General features: G+C 55.1%; 1 protein-coding gene across 4 annotated transcripts; it reads left to right on the top strand.

Annotated features, from left to right (window-relative positions):
* Nucleotides 1–28: 28 nt before the first annotated feature.
* On the top strand, nucleotides 29–11441 carry TNNT2 (troponin T2, cardiac type). Of its 4 annotated transcripts, none has more exons than XM_030465446.1 (17): nucleotides 29–71; nucleotides 2357–2404; nucleotides 3351–3361; nucleotides 3486–3503; nucleotides 4845–4922; nucleotides 5411–5443; nucleotides 5945–5980; nucleotides 6315–6336; nucleotides 7237–7297; nucleotides 7420–7536; nucleotides 7845–7922; nucleotides 8059–8169; nucleotides 8548–8657; nucleotides 9097–9187; nucleotides 9699–9739; nucleotides 10393–10398; nucleotides 11106–11441. In XM_030465446.1, exons 2-17 carry the CDS (start codon nucleotides 2367–2369, stop codon nucleotides 11152–11154), a joined length of 900 nt encoding a protein of 299 aa, XP_030321306.1. In that variant the 5' UTR covers nucleotides 29–71; nucleotides 2357–2366; the 3' UTR covers nucleotides 11155–11441. The 4 variants fall into 4 exon arrangements, with proteins under 4 accessions (XP_030321306.1, XP_030321309.1, XP_030321308.1 ...); XM_030465447.1 differs by lacking the exon at nucleotides 29–71 and adding an exon at nucleotides 2135–2154; XM_030465449.1 differs by lacking the exon at nucleotides 5945–5980.
* The last annotated feature ends 7637 nt before the right edge of the window (nucleotides 11442–19078 follow it).

Genomic DNA, 19078 nt, shown 5'->3' with positions numbered 1-19078 from the left:
CCTGCCCCCCAAGAGCATTTCCCAGACACCCACTGGCTTCCCCTCAGCTCCTCGGGATCCCCGTGGCAGAGGTAAGGCAGGGGCAGAGGGTGCCGGCTCCTGGAGGATGCTGGGCAGTGGTTAAAAACCCAGAATGGGCTCAGGGTTGGTGGTCCTGCCCAGCCTCTTGTACAGGGATGGATTTTTGCCACGAAGGCATTCCCACGGAAAAATCCTCAGGACCCACTCCTGGGGGGTGTGTTTGCCACTTGCCCAGCACCCTCTGAACCGCCCGAGTGGTTGAGAAGGATTTTTCCTGCCCTGGTTCTGGGGCAATCTCATAGATCCCCATTCCTGGTGTCTCCAGAAGGGACAGGAGGGATGAGCTGGGCCAGCCTGACCCTGAGGCTGAAGGCTCCTGGGCATGGTCTGACTTTGCCACCCAGAAAGGGAGCAGAGATGTGACCCAGGCTGGAGCCAGTGCTGGGGCCTGGGTAAAGCAGGGACTGCAGCCTGGAGAGGGTTAACCCAGAGGTGTGATCAGCCAGCCCTGAGCTAATGCAGAGGGGGGGTTTAAGGAATGAGAGATATCTGGGTTATTTAATACACAGCAACCAATGTGAGACTTTTCTGCAATCAAAAATGTCAGTGTTTCCTTTTTCTGTCTGCAGTACATCTGGCTGAGTTTTCCTAATTCTTTCAAAACAAGATTTCAGAGCTCTGGAGGACAGGTTTATCTGTGCAGAGGATGGATGGATATTTCCTAGTGCCACTGGTTTTCTTCTGCACTCCCTTGACAGTCCTGGATTTGTTGCAGTTCCTTAGCAAATGCTCTGTGGGATCAAGTGAGGAGAGAGGAGGGGAATGGAAATGTAGAAATAAGGTTCTGCAAATGCATGTTTGTACTGTCACAGCCAGGAGGGAACCTCTGCTCTTGTGTTGTGAAAGGAGCACAGAAATCTTGGGTACTCAGAGGTCACGTAAAGGATTTCGCCAAACTCTTGGGAGTAGCAGCAGCATTCCCAGCCTGGAGGAAAAGCTGGGCCAGGAACTGATGTTGGAGAGGGAGCAGAGATTGAGGGCATGGTGCTGGAGGGGAGGGGGTGCTGAGGGCCAAGCCTCAGCTCCATCAGAGGGAAGGGAACGTGCAGAGAACCTGAGGCAGATGGGGTTGAGTTCTGACTTTGTCTCCACAAAGAATCTTCTGAGTCATTGCTTGGAAATGAGATCTGACAGACCCCTGTGTGCCATGGGTATCCCGAGTCATCCCTCCTGGAAAGCCTCTTTCCCATGCTTGTGGGTTCCAATCCTGAATTCAGCATCTTGAATAAGTGATTCTGTAGCCTGTCCTGCCCCTCCTGGGTAATAAATCCTTGACAGATGTAGTCAGGACCAGTTGTTCCCAGACACTCCTCAGGAGAAGAGAAGCAGTGGAGGGCTGGCAACAGGTGGTTCAGCACATGGGAGTTATTTCTAGGGCTGCCTTGCCTGGTCCTGCTGCACCTCAGCTCTGCTGGGGTCTGGCAGGAATGCAAGAGGTGGGCAGGGACAGGGGGTGATGCTCAGGGCTGGTCCTGGACCCATCTCTGGCCCCTCCTGGGGATGTCCCTGCCCATGCAGGGAGGTTGGACCTTGATGATCTCTAAGATCTCTTCCAACCCAAACCATTTTATGATTCTATGGCTATGGGGCTGCTCTGTGCAGACCTTGGGTTGGGTGGGATGAGGTGGGACCATGAGCAAAGTCCTGCTCACATCTGGCAGGGAGCTGGGTGTGCTGGGAAGATGAGCATGGCTGTTCCTCTGGAGGTATCAGCACTGTTCCTAACCAGGCTGTGAATTATTCCTTTGAGTTAAACTCAGTCTCAGGACCAGGACAGGGAGAGAGAAATGCTCCTGCTGCACCCTGACCATCCCTCTCCAGAGAATTCTTGGCACCTGGAGGGGTAGGCTGGGAGGGCTCACTGAAATGTGGCTTGTGCAGGGCTGTAAATCTGTGACAATGGGACATCCCTGCAAGTTTCTCTATCCCAACAGAGCTAAGAATAGTGAGGAAGGAAAAGCAGCTGAAGGTTGTGGTTGGGTTATTCTCCTGTGCCCTAAGCTGGGCACAGCTCCTGCCAGCAGCCACGGGTGTTGTGTGAGGCTCTGCAGCATCTCCTGCCTCCTGTTTGGGGTGAGCTCGGATCCCAGGGCAGGAGGGGAGGGGGGAACCTTATCTACACTGAGATAAGGCTGGGACAGCTCAGCTGGGGCCGTCTGGAAGCCGCAAGTGCTTTGGAGAGATGCAACATCCCTATGCCAGGGGTGCTGCAGGATGGGCTGTGCTTGGTCCTTATCTCACTCCTCACCCTCCAATCCACTCTGAATTCTGCCAGATACCCAGGCATGTCGGGCTCTGAGGAGGTCGCTGAAGAATACGAGCAGTAAGTGGAGTGTTTTTAAACACCTTTTCCTTCTCCTTATTCCCACTGCCCTGCAGGGTCCCAAGATTGCTGAGGGAGCATTCAGGGGCTCTGGCTCCTGTCCCACTCTCCCAGTGGGAGATCCCCTCACCCTGAGCCCATCTGGGACTCTGCTGTGACAGTGCTGAGACCCCAGGAGTGGGGAGTTGGTGTTCATCACAGATGTGGCGAGGGACAGTCTCTGCATCAAAGATGCTGCAGTTTAAATCCCTGAGACAGAGCTGGGAAAATCTGGTGTCATCAGTCCCTTACTGATGGAGTCTGTGCCACGTCTCAAGCATCACCACTCAGCGCCCAAATCTGAGGGTGACATTTGCTGGTGAGGGCTGCTGGGTCATGGGCTGCACCCTGGAGAAAAGGAGCTCACTGCTTGTGATACCTGGTCATAGGGATCAGCCCAAACACAGCTGCTGCTTCTTATCCAGAAGCAGGAAAAGTAGATCTGAATCCTTCTCAGGTTTAAATAGCACAACAGACACTCAGGTCTTGGCAGTCAGGTTGAGCCCTGTGCCCCCTGTCCCCTGAGCACACCCAAGGACAAACTGCATCTTCCCCAAGGTCAGAAAAGGACTTTGGGACAAAGGTGGGGTTCTAGGGTGACAGACCATGGTCACTTGATCTTCTCAAGATGCAAAAGGGTGTTGTGCTCTGAGCACTGTCAAAGCATCAGTAAACACTTCAGCTCCTGTTATCTGCAGCCTTGCAGGGTGATCTGGGCCTTGTCCCATCCCCAAGGCCACCCCATGGCACGTCACACAGCAGCCTGCACAGCAGCCCCTGCCCTTTGCTATGGGAAAGGGGAACAAGCTCTGAGGAAATGTGAAATTCCTCTTTATCCTCACTGATGGACACCTGCCCCATTGCAGCAGACCACTGGAACTCCATGGATTTCTGTTGTGCTTTCCAGGGAGCAGGAAGGTAAGAGGACAAGGAGCATCTGCAGCTGCTCTAAGGCTGAAGCTGAGAAATGATCAGAGCAACTTCAATAACCTGCATCTTCTTTCCCTTCCCTCTCCTCCGTGCTCATGTGTGCCCTGTGAAGAGGAGTATGTAGAAGAAGGTAAGTGCTTCACCAGGAGCTGGAAAAATCAAGAGCTAAGTGCTGGTCAGGGTTGTCCTTGGGTGGGTTGTGTTGGTAGCTCCTTGGCTGCAATGGGCTCAGGATGCCAAGGAGAGGCAGACAAGCCAATCCTCTAGATTTCTCCATGTGAACCAGTGGGATCAAAACCAGGTTGGATGTTCTCAGGACCTCTTGTCAGAGTGATCTCTTGCCTCAAAGCAGGGTGGAAATGCTGTACTCAATGGGAGTCAAGAACTCAATGGGAGATGGAGCTTCAGCTGCAGTAAGAGGAATGATGCTCAAGCACAAACCTCCAGCTCCCTCTGTCTGATGAAGAAACAAACTCCAGGGTGCAGGCAGCCACTCTGGGACATGCAGGGCTGGGGTGCTGGGGCTGGGAGCTTCATTTTGCTGAGCTCTTTCAGGGCACTGTCAGCCTGCTCAGTAACATATCCTGAGAGTTCAAAGCAAAGAGAGGCACAAGGGGGGAAATCGCTCGAGTCCTCGTCTCATGCACATTGTAGCTACATGCCACAGCTCCATGGCATCCCACTAACCTCTGCACTTATTCCTTTCCCTCCTCCCTGGCTCAGAAGAGGAAGAATGGCTAGAGGAAGAAGACGGTAGTTATTGCACCTTTCTTTATTTCATATCTCCACTGCTGCTGGGAATATGTCGTGGGTTGGTGTGTCTTTTGCCTCTCTCTGGTTGGGAAATGGTTTTCTTTCATTCTTCCACTTCTCTCTCTTGCTTCTTGCACTCCCCCCTTCCTGCCCTGCTCCTGCCTCTGACTCCTCTCTTACACCTCCCACCCGAACGGGGGTTGCTGCCTTCTTTTTCTTCCCTTCTCTCTTGCTGCGGGACCACGGAGTCTCCCCAGCATCACCCTGGCTCCAATGCAGGAGTCTTGTGGGGATGCTGCTCCCTCCAGTGGAAAAATGCTCCAGCGGTGTCAGACAAGGGATGCGAAGGTGCCGAAGGGGCATCCCCTGGTGCCAGGCAGCTTTGCCCTCCTTGCTCTTCTCTGCCTGGAGCAAAGTGACAGAAATCGTTCCCTCCCTTCCTGAGGTGCAAAAGCACAGGAGGGAATGAGGGACAACCCAGGACTTGGATAGAAATCCCTTAATTTTTAAATTTTTTTTTTTTTTGCCCTGCCCTAGCACAGAGCAGCTCCTGGGTAAAGGTTGGAGGGAATCTCTTTGCTTCCTGAGCTTCTTCCTCCCACGTCTCCCCAGGTCTCTCTCTTGACCATCTCCTTGCTGTGGTTGTCCCAATCCCGGGGTCCATGGGGATCCAGCAGGAGCAGCAGCTCCCAGGCTGACACTGCCCATTATTCCACAGGTCAGGAAGAACAGGGAGAGGAGGCAGAGGAGGAGACTGAAGAAACCAAAGAGGAGACTGAAGACACCAAGGCAGGAGGTGTGTGGTGGCTTCTCATGACTTGGCTGGAGCCACATTTGCTTCATGGGGTGCCCAGCAGGGTCTGGGATGTCCCGGGGTGGCCTTGGGCAGTGGGAGGGGTGAGGGGTGGGGTCCCCCCATATCTGTGGCTTCCAGTAAAGTGGTGTCAAACCTGAGCTGCCCTGTCCTGACCTACCCAGTGCCTGGGTCCTCTGCTGGTTGCTGATCACAGAGTTTGTGTCCAGCACTTAGAAATAATGCCCCAAAATGAGGGAATCCTTTTCCATCAAGAGGTCCCAGAGCCTCAGAGTGGGGATTTCTCGAGCTGGGGTCATGCTCTGAGGTCTCTCACTGGGGAGCCCTGGACTTGATGAGACCCCTTTGGTGCAGACAGGGTTGGGTCCCAACATGTACCCCAGGTTGTGTGTTAGGACCCCTCTGTGCTGGAGGGATGTGGCTGCCATCACCCATGGGTGCTCACATCCTCCCCATTGCTTTTGAAACAGAACAAGAAGATGAAACGAAAGCACCAGCAGAAGGTAAAGCAGGAATGGAGGAGAGTTGGTGTTGGCCACTTCAGTCCTGATCCCAGCCCCCTGGGCCCTTGTGCCTTCCCTTGGGGGGTTTTTGGTGTAGAATTAATTTCCTGCTGAAGAGAGAATCTGGGGTAATTGGTGCAGAGCTGCCCTGGCCCCATCCTCCAGGGCTGGGAGAGCAGGAGTCCTGCAGGAAGGGGGCTTTGTGCTGCTGAGGGAAGAAATTCACCCAAAAGACTGCAGGAAAGGGCAGCACTGCTGCTGTCCCAGCCTGAGCTCCTGCTGGGTTTCTCCTGGAGAGGACCTGGGGCTCTCTTGGTCTGATTGTGAACACGAGATGTCCCTGAGGGAGCTGCTGTCCCCCAGTCATCCCAGAGGGATGGAGCTGGGTTTTGCAGCAGGGATAAGGATGGGGTAGGAGGCACTGTCTGACCCACCCCACTGTGACCACGGGCAGGGGGCACAGCAAGGCCTCCAGGGGCCAAAGCATTTTGTTTTCCACAGGTGGAGAGGGGGAACGGGAGCAGGAGCCTGGGGAAGGTGAAGTATCCATCCTTGTTCCTCTCTGGGCAGGAGGGACTGAACTGTCCCTTTGCCCATCTAGGAGGTACCAAACACCTTCCTGCTCAGCCAAGAGTGTCAACGTGTGTTGGGTGAATGCCTTGGCTGTGGTCAGGCTGCACATCCAATTCGGGAGTCATTTTTGGGTCCCTCACACCAAGAAGGACATTGAGGGGATGGAGAGTGTCCAGAGAAGGGAATGGAGCTGGGGAAGGGTCTGGAGCTCAGCTCTGCCCTGGGGGTGTTGATGCAGATGCCCCAACAAATGCCTCAGTTAACTTTGTCTTTCTCTCCCACTCCTGGGGACCTGCAGGTGAAGCGAAGCCAAAACCCAAGTAAGTGTTGGTGCATTTTCTCTTGTGCAAGGTCTGGCCCAGGACAGAGGCTCCGTGGTCTACAAAGGGTGTGGGACAGTGAGGCCTCAGAGAATGAGCACAGCGTGGGCCTGGGACATGGAGAGAGCCAGGCAGATGGATAGAGGGGATGAAGGGGGTCCTGAGAACAAGGGCTTTGTGCAGGTTTGAAGCATTTTGAGCACTCCCTGGGGTAGCCCTGCAGCCAGAGAATGTCTGTGTGTAGCCCAGGCTGGGGACACAGCCCAAGGCACAGCCAGGACATGGCCTCTGCAGTGCCTCCTGCTATGGCTGGCATGGGACAGGGACACAAGTATCAGCATCCTGGGGACAGGAGCAGCCACCAACCACTGCCAGGAACCTGCAGGGCTTCATGGACCTCGGGGATGCTGTTCTGGGGGAGGCAGATACGTCCTCAGCCTCAATCTCTTCAACCCTTTGTGCCTTTATGTGCTCCTATGAGCATCTCCTGCCCTCCCTTAAGCCCACCACGGGTGGGGGGATGGTTTCCAGCTCCCTGTGACAGCTCACACTGGAGTCCATGGTTCCCCTGTGCTCTTTTGGGTGAGCAGTGGGGTGGCTGCCAGCCCCAGGGTGTCTGGCAAAGGGACATGGCCAAGTTGCCTGCAGCTTGTGGAGTTATTCCAGCCATGCAGGCACCTTGGAGTGCTTCCCGGGAATGCCAGAGCTCTTCCTCTGAGGCTGTGCAGCTGGCAACCTCCAGCAAGCATTGTTACACTTTCCTGTCCTCAAAATGTGCTCTCTCTGCTTCCCTGTGGACTGGGAGGCTCAGAGAGGAGGGCTGAGAACGGGGGAAAGGCACCATCCTGTCCCAGGGATCTGCTGCAGCCTCTCCATCCTCCTGCTCACCTTGGGTTGCAGGCTCTTCATGCCAAACCTGGTGCCTCCCAAAATCCCAGATGGTGAGAGACTGGATTTTGATGTAAGTTGCCCACACGGTGTCAGCCCCCGAGGGGTGATCCCCTCCCCTTGCCACCTCCAGCAGCTCCTGAGGGGCTCCACTCGTGGGCCCACAGCCACTGCAGATTTTCCACTCTGGGGCAGGACATCCACCGCAAGCGCATGGAGAAGGACCTGAACGAGCTGCAGGCCCTCATCGAGGCTCACTTTGAGAGCAGGAAGAAGGAGGAAGAGGAACTCATCTCCCTCAAGGACAGGATTGTATGTCTGCAGCTTCCTCCTGCTAACACTGGTGCCACCTCTCCCCTGTGGGCACACAGCTGCCATCCTTTCCTCCACCCCTCAGAACCTGAGATCTGAGCCAGGTTTTTCCCCCCAGTGCCCAGGAAGCCCCCGGAGTGGCCACTGTGACACTGCCCCTTCCCCCATGGTCACAGCTCCACGCTGCTCCTTTGGGGGATGTGGGAGCAGGAGATGTCCCCTTGGGGTTCTCAGGGGTTTGGGGGTCAAGGATGCATCCCCAAGGTCAGAGGGGTTCCCTGGGGTGCCAAGGTCCTCTCCTTCTGCAGGAAAAGAGGCGAGCGGAGAGGGCAGAGCAGCAGCGGATCCGCAGCGAGCGGGAGAAGGAGCGCCAGGCACGCCTGGCCGTGAGTTTCCCTCTGGGAATGGGGTCCTGGGTGCTCCTGGGCAGCACAGCTCCAGGCACAGAGCACATCAGAGCACAAGATGTGTGCTGCTGGTCTGTGGGTCTGCCCACTCCTGACCCAGCTCTGTCCCCGGCAGGAAGAAAGAGCTCGGAAAGAGGAGGAGGAGGCCAGGAAGAAGGCTGAGGAGGAAGAGAGGAAGAAGAAAGCTTTCTCCAACATGTTGCATTTTGGAGGCTACATGCAGAAGGTGTGATCTGACTCTGGGGGGTTGCAGTGGAGCCACTGGTGCTCCTGGGAAGGGTTCAGCCATGGTCTGGCCTCACAGCACCATGCATGTGCTCAGGGTTGGTAGGCTGTGGTTTCTACAAGCAGAGGAAGAGGCTGTTGGGTTCCAGCAGTGGTTGGAGGGACAAAGTGATCTGATCCTTTGCAGATGCTGGCCAGGTCAGGTCCAGCCTTGCCACAGGAGTAGGGGACATGTCTTGTCCACTATTGCCACAATTTCCTTGAGGATCTCATGTTTCTGGAGTTCCAAAAGCTGAGAGTTTTGTGGGGAGAACAGGATAGAGGCAGAGCAAAGTCTGGGTGGTTTACTTTCCCTCCAATGGACTGGTGATTTCCTCAGTCAGAGAAAAAGGGTGGAAAGAAGCAAACAGAGCGGGAAAAGAAGAAGAAAATCCTCAGCGAGCGACGGAAGCCCCTGAACATTGAGCACCTGAGTGAAGAAAAACTGAGGTGAGCCTGGGCTGCAGGGGGAATGTCCAGGACAGGGGATCTGCTTTGGGTCCCACCTCCCGGGGCAGGATCTGGGGCTCGGGTGGGTTTCCTGGGACCTGCAGGCAGAGCAGAGGGTGAGGGCACAGCTGGCAGAGGGGATGTGACATCCCACGGGGGACACGGGTCCCGTCTGCCGGGCCACCACTGCCGAGCTGCTGCGAGCATCCCTGACCATCGGAGGGAGCCACGCTCACACGCATGGGACGCGTGTCCCCACCCGTCCTCACCCGTGGCTCTGGCCCACGCGTGGGACTGTCTCCCACATCCCTGTCTGGGCATGGAGCCTGCAGAACCCTGTCCCGGGGGAGCAGGAGGGACATCACAGCCCGGTGCCAGCAGTGAGCTCCCTCTGAGCCTCATCCCTCTGCACACTGAGACCAGAGGGCTCTTCCCACAGGGAGAAGGCCAAGGAGCTGTGGCAAACCATCTGGGACCTGGAGGCTGAGAAGTTTGACCTGCAGGAAAAGTTCAAGCGTCAGAAGTACGAGGTGGGCTGAGAGGTCCTGCAAGCCTTGAGCTTGCTCACCCTCCATGTGCCTGCTGCTCCCTCTGCTCCCTCCCTAGCTGGGACATGGAGTGGGAAAGTTGTCTGGGGATGGTGCTGTCACAGGAAAGCTGTGTCAGGAGAGGGCTGTGTCCCCTCCTTGTGCCTGGGGTGACAAACACCCAGGAGACTCTGCCTCACTGAGAGCCAAGCCAGCTCTGTCTCCCTCCTGGAGATGGTCAGGATCAACCCATCCCTTCCAGAGGCTTCCAGCTGCCCAGGCAGAGCTGAGCACACAGCCAGGAGATGCTGTGGGGCTGTGTGGTGGCCCTGTGACCTCCCAGCTCCTGGGGAAGTGGGCTTTGCACTGTGCTGCACATCACAGCCCTGTCCCACACCCCACTCAGGGACTGTGGGGGCAGAGAGAGCAGGGATGCATCTTCACCCTGACTCTCATCCCTGGCCGGGCATGGGACCTTTCCAGGCCTCACCATCCACTTCTGCCTCTCTTCCAGATCAATGTTCTCCGAAACCGTGTTAGTGACCACCAGAAAGTGTAAGTGCCTGGGCAGGCTCTGTCCCCCTCCTCAACACCTCCTGCCCTTCCAGCTCCCCTATCCCCCAGACAACCCTGTGTACCTCCTGGCTCTCTCCGAGCCACCTCCTGTCCTTCCCACTCCTGCCTCTGGTCCCACTGGACCTTCAGGGGACTCAAGGACCTTGGCCCACCCTGCTGTGGTCCCACGGACAGATCCCTCCTGCTTCCCACCTCCACCATCTTCACCCCAGCAGGGGATGGGCCCCAGTGAGACCCCCACCACTGCACATGGGGCTGTGGGTCCTGGGGGGTCCCTCCAGCCCCGAGCCACCCCTATCCCTGCTGTGAGACCTCAGAGACGCATTGTCAGAGATTCCAGATTGTGTAGGAGGGGATATCCCATGGGCTGTGGGAGCTGGGCAGGCCCACGAGGTCAGGGGTCTTGTCCCTGTGCCCATGTTCCCTGCACAGCACTGGGGATCCTTTATAGGAGGGTGGAGGGGGGTGTTGTACCCCCACCCCTGGAGCATCCTCCTCCTCTCTCATCCCCATCCTGCCCCACCATCTCCCATGAGATGCTCAGCCTGCCCAGCATGTCAGGGAGCAGCATCTCCCACCCTCTCACACCAAATTTCTCTTCTCTCCTGCCCCACCATGGTCTGTTCTGGCAGCAAAGGGTGAGTATGGGTGTTCCTGAGTGCCGTGTGTCTCCCACTGCACGTGTGCTGCATGGACACCAGGCTGGCAGCAGGGCAGAGGATGAGACAAGGAGCCAAAACTCCCCTGGTAGCTCTCATGAGATGTCACAAGTGTCCTTCACTGTCCACACAAGCTTCCTCCTCCTCTGTGCTGTCCTATACTGAGAGCAGTGCCTGTTCCCCTGGTGTGGGTTAAGGAGAGGGATGTGATGGGTCCTGGCTCACAGTTTCTGGTTCTTGGGAGGGTGATCCTCCAGCTGTTGTTATCCCTCTGCAACCAAAGATCCAACTCATTGATTCTTCTCTGAAGGATCCTTAGGAGGGAGATTTCACAGGAAAGGAACTGGGGGTCCTTAGAAACACCTCACAAAATACATGAGCTTGTTGACAATTGAAACCCAAACCACTCAGGTCCTGAGGTGTTATCTGGCATCTCCCATAGGATCACAGAATGGTTTGAGTTGGAAGGACCTCAAAGATCACCTTGTTTTAATCCCCCCTGCCATGGCAGGGACACTTTCCACTCAACCTGGTTGCCACCAAGGACCTTCTTCCCCACAGAGCAGCAAACCTCAGCTGGAGAAGGCTTGGTCCTCTTGGCAGGGCAGCAAATGGCAACCACCTTGTCCCCTCCCTTTCAAGGTCATTAATGCCTTCTGGCATGTGCTTTTCTGCTTCTCTTCCAGGTCAAAGGGTGCCCGTGGGAAGACCATGGTGGGTGGCAGGTGGAAATAGATGGCTCAGGAAGCAAAGGATGCTGGGGAAGGTCTGTTGCTGCCTTTTGGTCGAGCACTTGTCTCCCCCAGGTCGTGGAGCCTGCACCAAACACCCACCACCCTCCCACCACACTGGGCTTGCTAAGACCTTGCTGCAGGCACAGTGCTTTCTGGGTGGGCAGTTGCTTCACAAGGTACCTTTCCACATCTCCATGCCCCCCATTGATGATGTGTCTGTAAATAAAGAGAATGGTGAGGGGTGTGGATGTTGTCTCCATCCCAAGCCCAGAGGAAAGGGGCACACGAAAGTCCCAGCAGGGCTTAGATCAGCGAACACACTTGCACACCCTGGGGTGCCAGAGGATGCAGCAACCACCCAGGACCTCCTGAATAACGTTCCTGTGCCTGACAGCATCTCACCCTGCAGTCCTTGGGAGGTTTTATAACAGATCTCTGTGGTCTGATCTGCTTTTCCTGCTGCAGTTTGGGGTAATCCTGGTTATGACCACTTGAGTTCCTGCATTTGCTGCACCAGCCCTCCCGTCTGTGTCAGGGTGGGTCCTGTGGATAGAGGCTCTGTTTCTAAGCCTCTTGGTCCATGGTTTGTCACAAGGCAGCTTCCAGGCCATTTACATTCCTATTTCCACCTCTTCCTAAAGGACACAGACCTTTGCTTCTTCTGTGTGGTTCTGACAGCATGCAACGAAGATTTGAAATGAATCAGTGTGTAGAGACCATTTCTTGGTCCTTTCAGGGGTGCAGATCTCTCTCATCTAGCTGTAGGCACCTCTGTAGCATGGTTCCAGATGTGGGAGAACATCAGCTCTGCTCCCAAGGAACGGGACAAGCGGAACTTTTGGCACAACTCAAGTTGTGCCAGGGGAGGTTTAGGTTGGAGCTGGGGAAGAATTTCTGCCTGGAAAGGGTTGTCAGGGCCTGGCCCAGGCTGCCCAGGGCAGGGCTGGAGTCCCCATCATCCCTGGAGGGGTTTCAGAGCCTGGGGATGTGGGGATGAGGGACATGGGGTGGGGGTGGCCTGGGCAGTGCTAGGGGAAGGGTTGTATGGGATGATCCTAAAGGTCTGCTCCAAGAAAAGCAACTGGATGATTCTATGATCTCTACGACAAAAGAGGTGACTGCTGGGGCAGTGCCAGGACATGAATTACCCGGGGGGAGGTTGGGTGAAGTCACATTCCCACCCTGCCTGATGCGTGGCCCCGGGCGAGAGGAGCGCTCAGAGCAGAAAGGTCTGGCTGGAAAAAAACCATCCCTTTTCCCAGACTCTGGAGGTTCACCTTCCAAACGTCTCTGGCAGGCGGAGGCAGGGCCCCGCCGGTGCCGGTGCCGGTGCCGGTGCCGGTGCCGGTGCCGGTGCCGGTGCTGGTGCCGGTGCTCTGCCCCTCCCTGCGGGGGGGCAGCGCCCAGGGTGGGGGTGCGGGGCACTCCCTGCTTCCCACAGCGCTGCCTGTCCCGCAGGGCTCTGGCCCCACGCCAGACCCCGTTCCCTGCGCGCCGGGGCCGAAACCGCCGCGATCCCTCCCTGCCCGGCACCTCCCTCCCAGCACCCGCTGCTCGGGCCCCAGCAGCCGAGTCAGCACCCAGCCCCGCGCCCACCCCCGACCTTCCTCCCTCTCCCACCCGTGTCTGTGCCTTGCCACCCCGCTCCGGCACGGCTGAGCGGGGAGAAGGATGCAGAAATCCCCTGGGATAGGGTGCAACACCCTGGGGTCCTCCACGGGGTCTCACAGGGTGCTGGCATCACCCCAAGCCTTGTGTGGCAATTCAAGGGCTGTGCCAGGGTTTGCTGGAGTCGCTGGAGCAGCTCTGGCCTGCAGGGCTGTCCCCATCCTGCCATACCTGGCACCAGCTCTGCAAGTGGAGGATGAGTCCGAGGTGGGTGCAGGGGGCCAGGGATCAGCTGTGGGGTGCTCTGCAGAGTGAGGGACCCCGGCAGCACCTTTTGGAGGGTCTCATGGGGTGCTGACAATCTCCCAGTGCCATGTCATGGTGGAGCTTTGCAGTGTCCCAATGTCCTGCTGCACTCTGTGTGGTCTCAGCATCCCCATGGGCAGAAGGACCTTTGGGTGCCAGATCCAAGCCCTCTCTGGTAGGACATCATCCAAGGAGCTATGAGATGTAGCATCCTCTTAACTTGTTGCAGAGAAACAGCAACTTCTGCCACAGCATGCAGACATCCTCCATGCCATGGTCATTTGGGGAGCAGCCCCTCGTGCAGCACCACTTGGGAGCACAGCACGTGGAAACAGCTTCTGCTCAAGAGCAATTCCCCCAAGTGAGGGACAGAGACCAGGTTGTGTCCCACAGTCCAGGCAGTGCAGGGTGCTGGGACCCTCTGGCAGGTGCTGCAGAGAGGTGTGGGTGCTGGTGGGTGCAATGCAGGGCTCATGTCCTACAATATGGTATGGCACAGGAGATCTCTGCATTCCCCAGAGTGATCCCAATGTCCTGGTCAGAGTTCCAACCTCCAGAGGCTGCTGGCAGTCTGGGGTACAAACCTCCTCCTTTCAGGGTTCCCAGCACATTTGTCTGCAAGAGCCCAGAGCCCACAGGGGTCCCAAGCGTGTGAACCTCCTGGGCTGTTGATCAAACCCCAGGCAAGGTGCTCCCAAGGTACCAGTGTCCCCAAGTGGTGGAATGGATGCAAAGGAAGATGCATTTGTCACCCAAAATGCTGGTAAAAAGTTGAGTCGATGTTTTGGGCTGTGGCTGTGCTAAACCAGAGCTATGTGTAAGGCATGCTGCAAAGGCAGTGCTGCTCCCAGGGCAAAGCCAGGCTGAAGGACAGATACTGTGGAACCTGCACAGATACTGTGGAACCTGCACAGGTACTGTGGAACCTGCACAGATATTGTAGCACCTGTACAGATATTGCCCAGCAACCTGCTCATGTCTGATCAGGTCAGGTTACCAGGGATGCTCAGGATAGCACAGAAGATGCTGCTTTTGTTATCCTGGGGCCAACAACCCTCTCAGTGACAAAATATTTCCTAACATCAGCCTAAACCTCCCCTGGCACAGCTTCCATCCCTTCCCTCTGCTCCTGTCACAGTTCACTCAGGACACCCAGCAGTGACCCTGGGGCACACAGAGTCCCAGCATGGGCTGTGTTTGCCCAGTGATGTCCTGGGTGTTCAGGGGTGGCACAGCATGGAGCAGATGGCACTGGATGCTGTTACCTTTGCAGTGTATGATGGGGGGAGGGTTCCCTGCTTTCACCACCCGTGAAGCTTTCACTCAGGCCCCACACTGATTCATGGTTCCCCTGTCACCAGGTGAAGCACTGGGGTGCTCAGCCTTGAGTTCAAGCCCAGGTCAAATACCAACAAAAAATGGCAGAAAATGAAGCAGCACAAGCCCTGATTTTTACAGGTCAGGTTTAACAACAGGCTGTGTTTTCAGAGCAAAAAAAGGATGTGAATGTTGAATTTTAAAACACCTTCCAGACCTGGAGCTTTCAGCTCCAGAGGCCCAAAGCACACGTTGCTGTGAGCTGGGCCTCCTCAGCACAGGGCAGGACCAGTTGTTTGTGCAAGCACCTACCTGACGTCTGCAAGTTTTTTTTTATGATTATTTTGAAATCCCTTATAAAACTTGAAGTTTCCTTTAATGCCTTAGCCCTGTAAATCGCTGCTTAGAGTAGCTAATTTATGGGTATCAATTAATTGCCTTTAATTGGTTAAAGTCACCCCTGGTTTCTGCTGATTCCACAGATGTGTTAAATCATCAATGAGCTCTTTAATGAGCCACAAACACAGTTTAACATCTCCAGAGTGCCCCGTGCCCAGGAGCCAAGTGGTGCTGACAAAGCAGGCAGCAGTGCCCTGGGATGGAGAGGAAGAGGCTGGAGCTGCTGTCTGGAAGAAGCATTTTATTGGCACTTAGTGGAAGGAAAATAAGCTTCCTGGTGGTGTCTGAATCATTCCCTTTGCGTGTGCTCTCATGCCCAGGTTTCACCTGAAGTCCTGGGGTGTGATCCCCACTCTGCTGCAGTGCAGGGAGGCAGCCATGGGCAGGAGCCTGGAGATGCTGGGATCGGGGAGCAGGGATCAGCCCTTTGACAGCAGTGCAGTCATAAGGTTCATTATTTGGTCTTGAGCTGGCAATGTATGAGTCCAGCCCAGAAGTCAACCCTTTCATGGGCTGCATCCCCAGCAGTGGGACCACCAGTGAGGGAGGGGATTGTCCCCCTCTGCTCTGCTCTGGGGAGAACCCCCCTGCAGTGCTGGGTCCAGTTCTGGGCTTCCAAGTAGGACAGGGAGCTGCTGGAGCCAGTCCAGGGGAGGTCATGGAGCTGCTGGGAGGGCTGGAGCAGCTCTGGAGCCAGGGGGAGAGGATTGGGGGTGTTCAGCCTGGAGAAGAGAAGGTTCTGAGGAGACCTTAGAGCACCTTCCAGTGCCTGAAGGGGCTCCAGGAAAGCTGGGGACTTGGGACAAGGGGCTGGAGGGATGGGATGAGGGCAAAGGGTTTTCAGCTGCAAGAGGGGAGATTGAGATGGGGTATTCAGAAGAAATTCTGTATTGTGAGGGTGCTGAGCCCCAGGTTGCCCCCAGAAGCTGTGGCTGCCCCATCCCTGGCAGTGTTGAAGGCTGGATGGGGCTTGGAGCACCCTGGGCTGGGGGAGGTGTCCCTGACCATGGAATGGGATTGAACCAGATGAGCTTTAAGGTCCCTCTCAACCCAACCCAGTCCACGATTCCTCTGCTGCTCCTCTCTCCTCCTCTGTGGCTTTTATTTAAGACTTGGCCTGGGAAGCAGGCTGGGAAAAAAACCCAGATAAATGTCTTCTTTGTGCAGGTGCTGAGCTGCTCAGCAGCATCAGTTTTCATCAGCATGAACCCCAGCAGCCACAGCACAAAGAGAGGCAGGGATCAGGCAGGGATGGTGGCATCTTGGGGTGTGGGTCAGGCAGCCCCAGGGTGTGAGGGTGAACTTCAATAATCTGCAGCAGACCAGGTTCTTGCATATTTATTTCATGCAGGAAGATGTACAAAGACAATTGCTGTGTAGGGAGGATTTTTCCAGGCAGGGGTCATACCAGGACTGAAGCCAAAGCCCTCAAGTCCCCGTGCAGGTGGTGTTTCCAGTTCTTTTCATTTCCAACAGGCCCAGCTGGAGCTTATCCAGGCCAGGACATGCTCTGTGTGGGGTTCATGTGGAGAGCACAGGGTGCAGGACCTTGCTTATGTGAGCAAAGTTATATCCCTGGTTAAAGGTGCTCATGGTGGAGTCTTTGGGCATTTTGTGTTGGGGACCCCAGAGCTGGACCCAGCACTGCAGGGGGGGAGAATCCCCTCCCTGGCCCTCTGGTCCCACTGCTGGGGATGCAGCTGGCAGTTTTGGGGCTGGAATCACACCTTGCCACCTCACGTTGAACTTCTCATCAACAAATGTCCCCAAGTCCTTCTCCTCAGGGCTGCTCTCAGACCAGTTCAGAAGGGAAAACATCCCTTCCATAGCAGCTCAGAGGTTACAGCTCTTGCTGGTCAGATGGAAAATTCAAGATCCTATCTCCTAGGTTTGATAGGAACGTGGCTTTGAGCTCTGGTTTTTAACCCTCACTGAGCTGCAGCCTTCAGGACTCTCCTCGAATGCTTCTGGTTTAGAATTCCAGGCCCCACAGTACAAGGGATGTGTCAGACTGTGGCACAAGGAAATATCCCAATGAATGTCCTGATGGGGCTCTCTGGGCTTAGGAAGCATCCTGAACTGCTCAGACCTTTTATCTGCACCTGTAAACAAACCCAGTTGTGCCTTTGCAAAGCCATAAATCTAACTGGGATATCAGGACACAGCCAGGACACTTTGATCCAGGGAAACACTTTGATCTTCCACAGTGAACCAGATGCTGTTGATTAGCTGTCAAAATAGAGCAATTATGGTAACTTTTCAGGTGGTGTTGTAGTGCTGGCCTGCAGGTGTGCTCCCTGCCTCCCATGACACACCTGAAAATAAAATGGACAGAAAATAAAGTTCAGCCAAGATCTCCAGCTCTCCAGTTCTGCTGATTTATTTTTTTTTAAACCAACATATTCTTGAAAAGAAATGTTTGGCTTTGAGTGGTTTTCACCACAGCACTTTTTTTTCTGGGCCAACATTTCAAACAATGTTTCAAACTTCGATATAATCACAAGCAGAACCATCCTGGCAAAGGCTAAGAAGTGTTTCTGGGTGGTGGAAAAGGGCCTCAGCAGGAGGACATCCCTTGAGCAGAGCATCTCCTGCATCTCACCATCCTCCTCCTCCTCCCTGCCCAGAGGTGGGGTTGGCTGCACCGAGGGCTCCATGGTGGAACAATCAGAGTGTGGAGGAGCAGCAATGGGTTCCAGATGCATCCACAGCATCCCTGATCCCAACCAGAGCTCAACTTGCTGCTCCTCCAGCTGCACAGATTCACTGAGGCACTGTAGCTCCAGGCTGGTCCCAGCTCACAGCAGCACTCAGCAGATGCACTCAAGGAACTGATTTCAGTTCCAGGACTTTCCTGGCAGTGGGAAGAGATAAATATTCCAGAGGGTGATTCAGGATGGGGGAGTTGGCAGGACAAAGCCAGGAGGATGGGGTCCTGGCTGGAAGGAGCAGAGTGTGGCAGGATAGGAAGCAGCTCCTGGGGATTTGCTCAATGAGGCAATTAGTCCCATAAATTGCTGAGCCCTGTGATTAAGTGTGGCTGCCCAAACACTGACACTGTGAAGGGAGAGCAACTGAAGGATTCTGGACTTTGTGGCATTTCTGAGTAGCTGTAGAAAAATCCCAAGTGCAGCTCAGAGGCCCTTGGGCTAAGGGCAGGACAACTTTCTGGCATGGAAACTGAGCGACAGCTCAGAAGGAAGAACCTCTCCTTTGGGAAGAAGGAAAAATGATGGAAAAGTTCTGAAAGGTTCTGCCCACCAACCAGGCAAGGAATGAAAGGGGAGCACTCCCTGTCTGTTCCATCTCTGGAGAAGCATTTGGTCCCATCACCCCTGCCTGCTGGTTACAGCTGTGGAAAAGTCTCTTTAAAGCTCCTCAAGTTCCCCACAACCCGGGGGCTGAAATGTGCTGAGGATTTGGGGAAACAGTTTAATTTCATCTGTCGTTTAGAGATTCTGCCTCAGAGACAGGCCAGAGGGGTTTCCTGATGGAAACAGACACAGCTAGGCAGCAGTTTCCAAGACAAAAATCTTGGTCTGAAATGTCTAAATTCTTTCATAGGGCTGAGTGTCCAAGTTCCTTTACCCGTAGGAAAAAAGAAAAAGTTCTCATCTCTGTTTTGCTCGAGTAAAAGTGACCCACATGCCCCAAAAGCCAAGGACCTGCCAGAGAAGTCACATTCTTGTGGCAACTTTAATGATTTGCCTAAAGGAAGGAATAAGAGAGCCAGGACTTAACAGAGCTCCTCAAGCTCAACACAGCTCCAAGGCCAGGTTGGTGGCACCCAAAGTGACATTGAGAAAAGTTCCTTCTCCACCAGCAGACCCCAGCACACCCCAGTGTGTGCTTTCTGAATTAATGGTCTTGGAAATAAACTGTTTGGGAGTGAAGTCCTCCCAAGCAGAGTGGGATGGCCCTGGCTTGGCAGAGGTTTGCAGAGGGACTGTGAGCTCAGCAGATTCCAAGGAGGGAGGCAGAGGATGGGGTTTGGGATTCCTGTTGAGCTGCTGCTCTTTTGAAGTCCGTGGGGCTTCTCCCAGGCTGGGTCCATCCACGCTGCTCACACCCCTGGGATTGGTGTGACCAGTCGGGCCAGTCCACAAAACCTTCCTCCAAAATGAGTTTTTACTGAAATCTGCAGAGAGCTGTTGCAAGCAGATTGACTCACATGGCTTCTCAGCTCTTAGTCATCAGCTTCTGCTCTGGACAGTTAATTACTTTGTTCTTGTGGAGTGCTTTGAAGATGCAAAGCAGGCTGGGAAAGTGAAGTGTTATTAGCTCATTATCTGCAA

This window comes from Calypte anna, chromosome 26, assembly GCF_003957555.1.
Source record: "Calypte anna isolate BGI_N300 chromosome 26, bCalAnn1_v1.p, whole genome shotgun sequence".
Lineage (NCBI taxonomy): Eukaryota > Metazoa > Chordata > Aves > Apodiformes > Trochilidae > Calypte > Calypte anna.
This window is presented reverse-complemented; position numbering and strand designations above follow the sequence as displayed.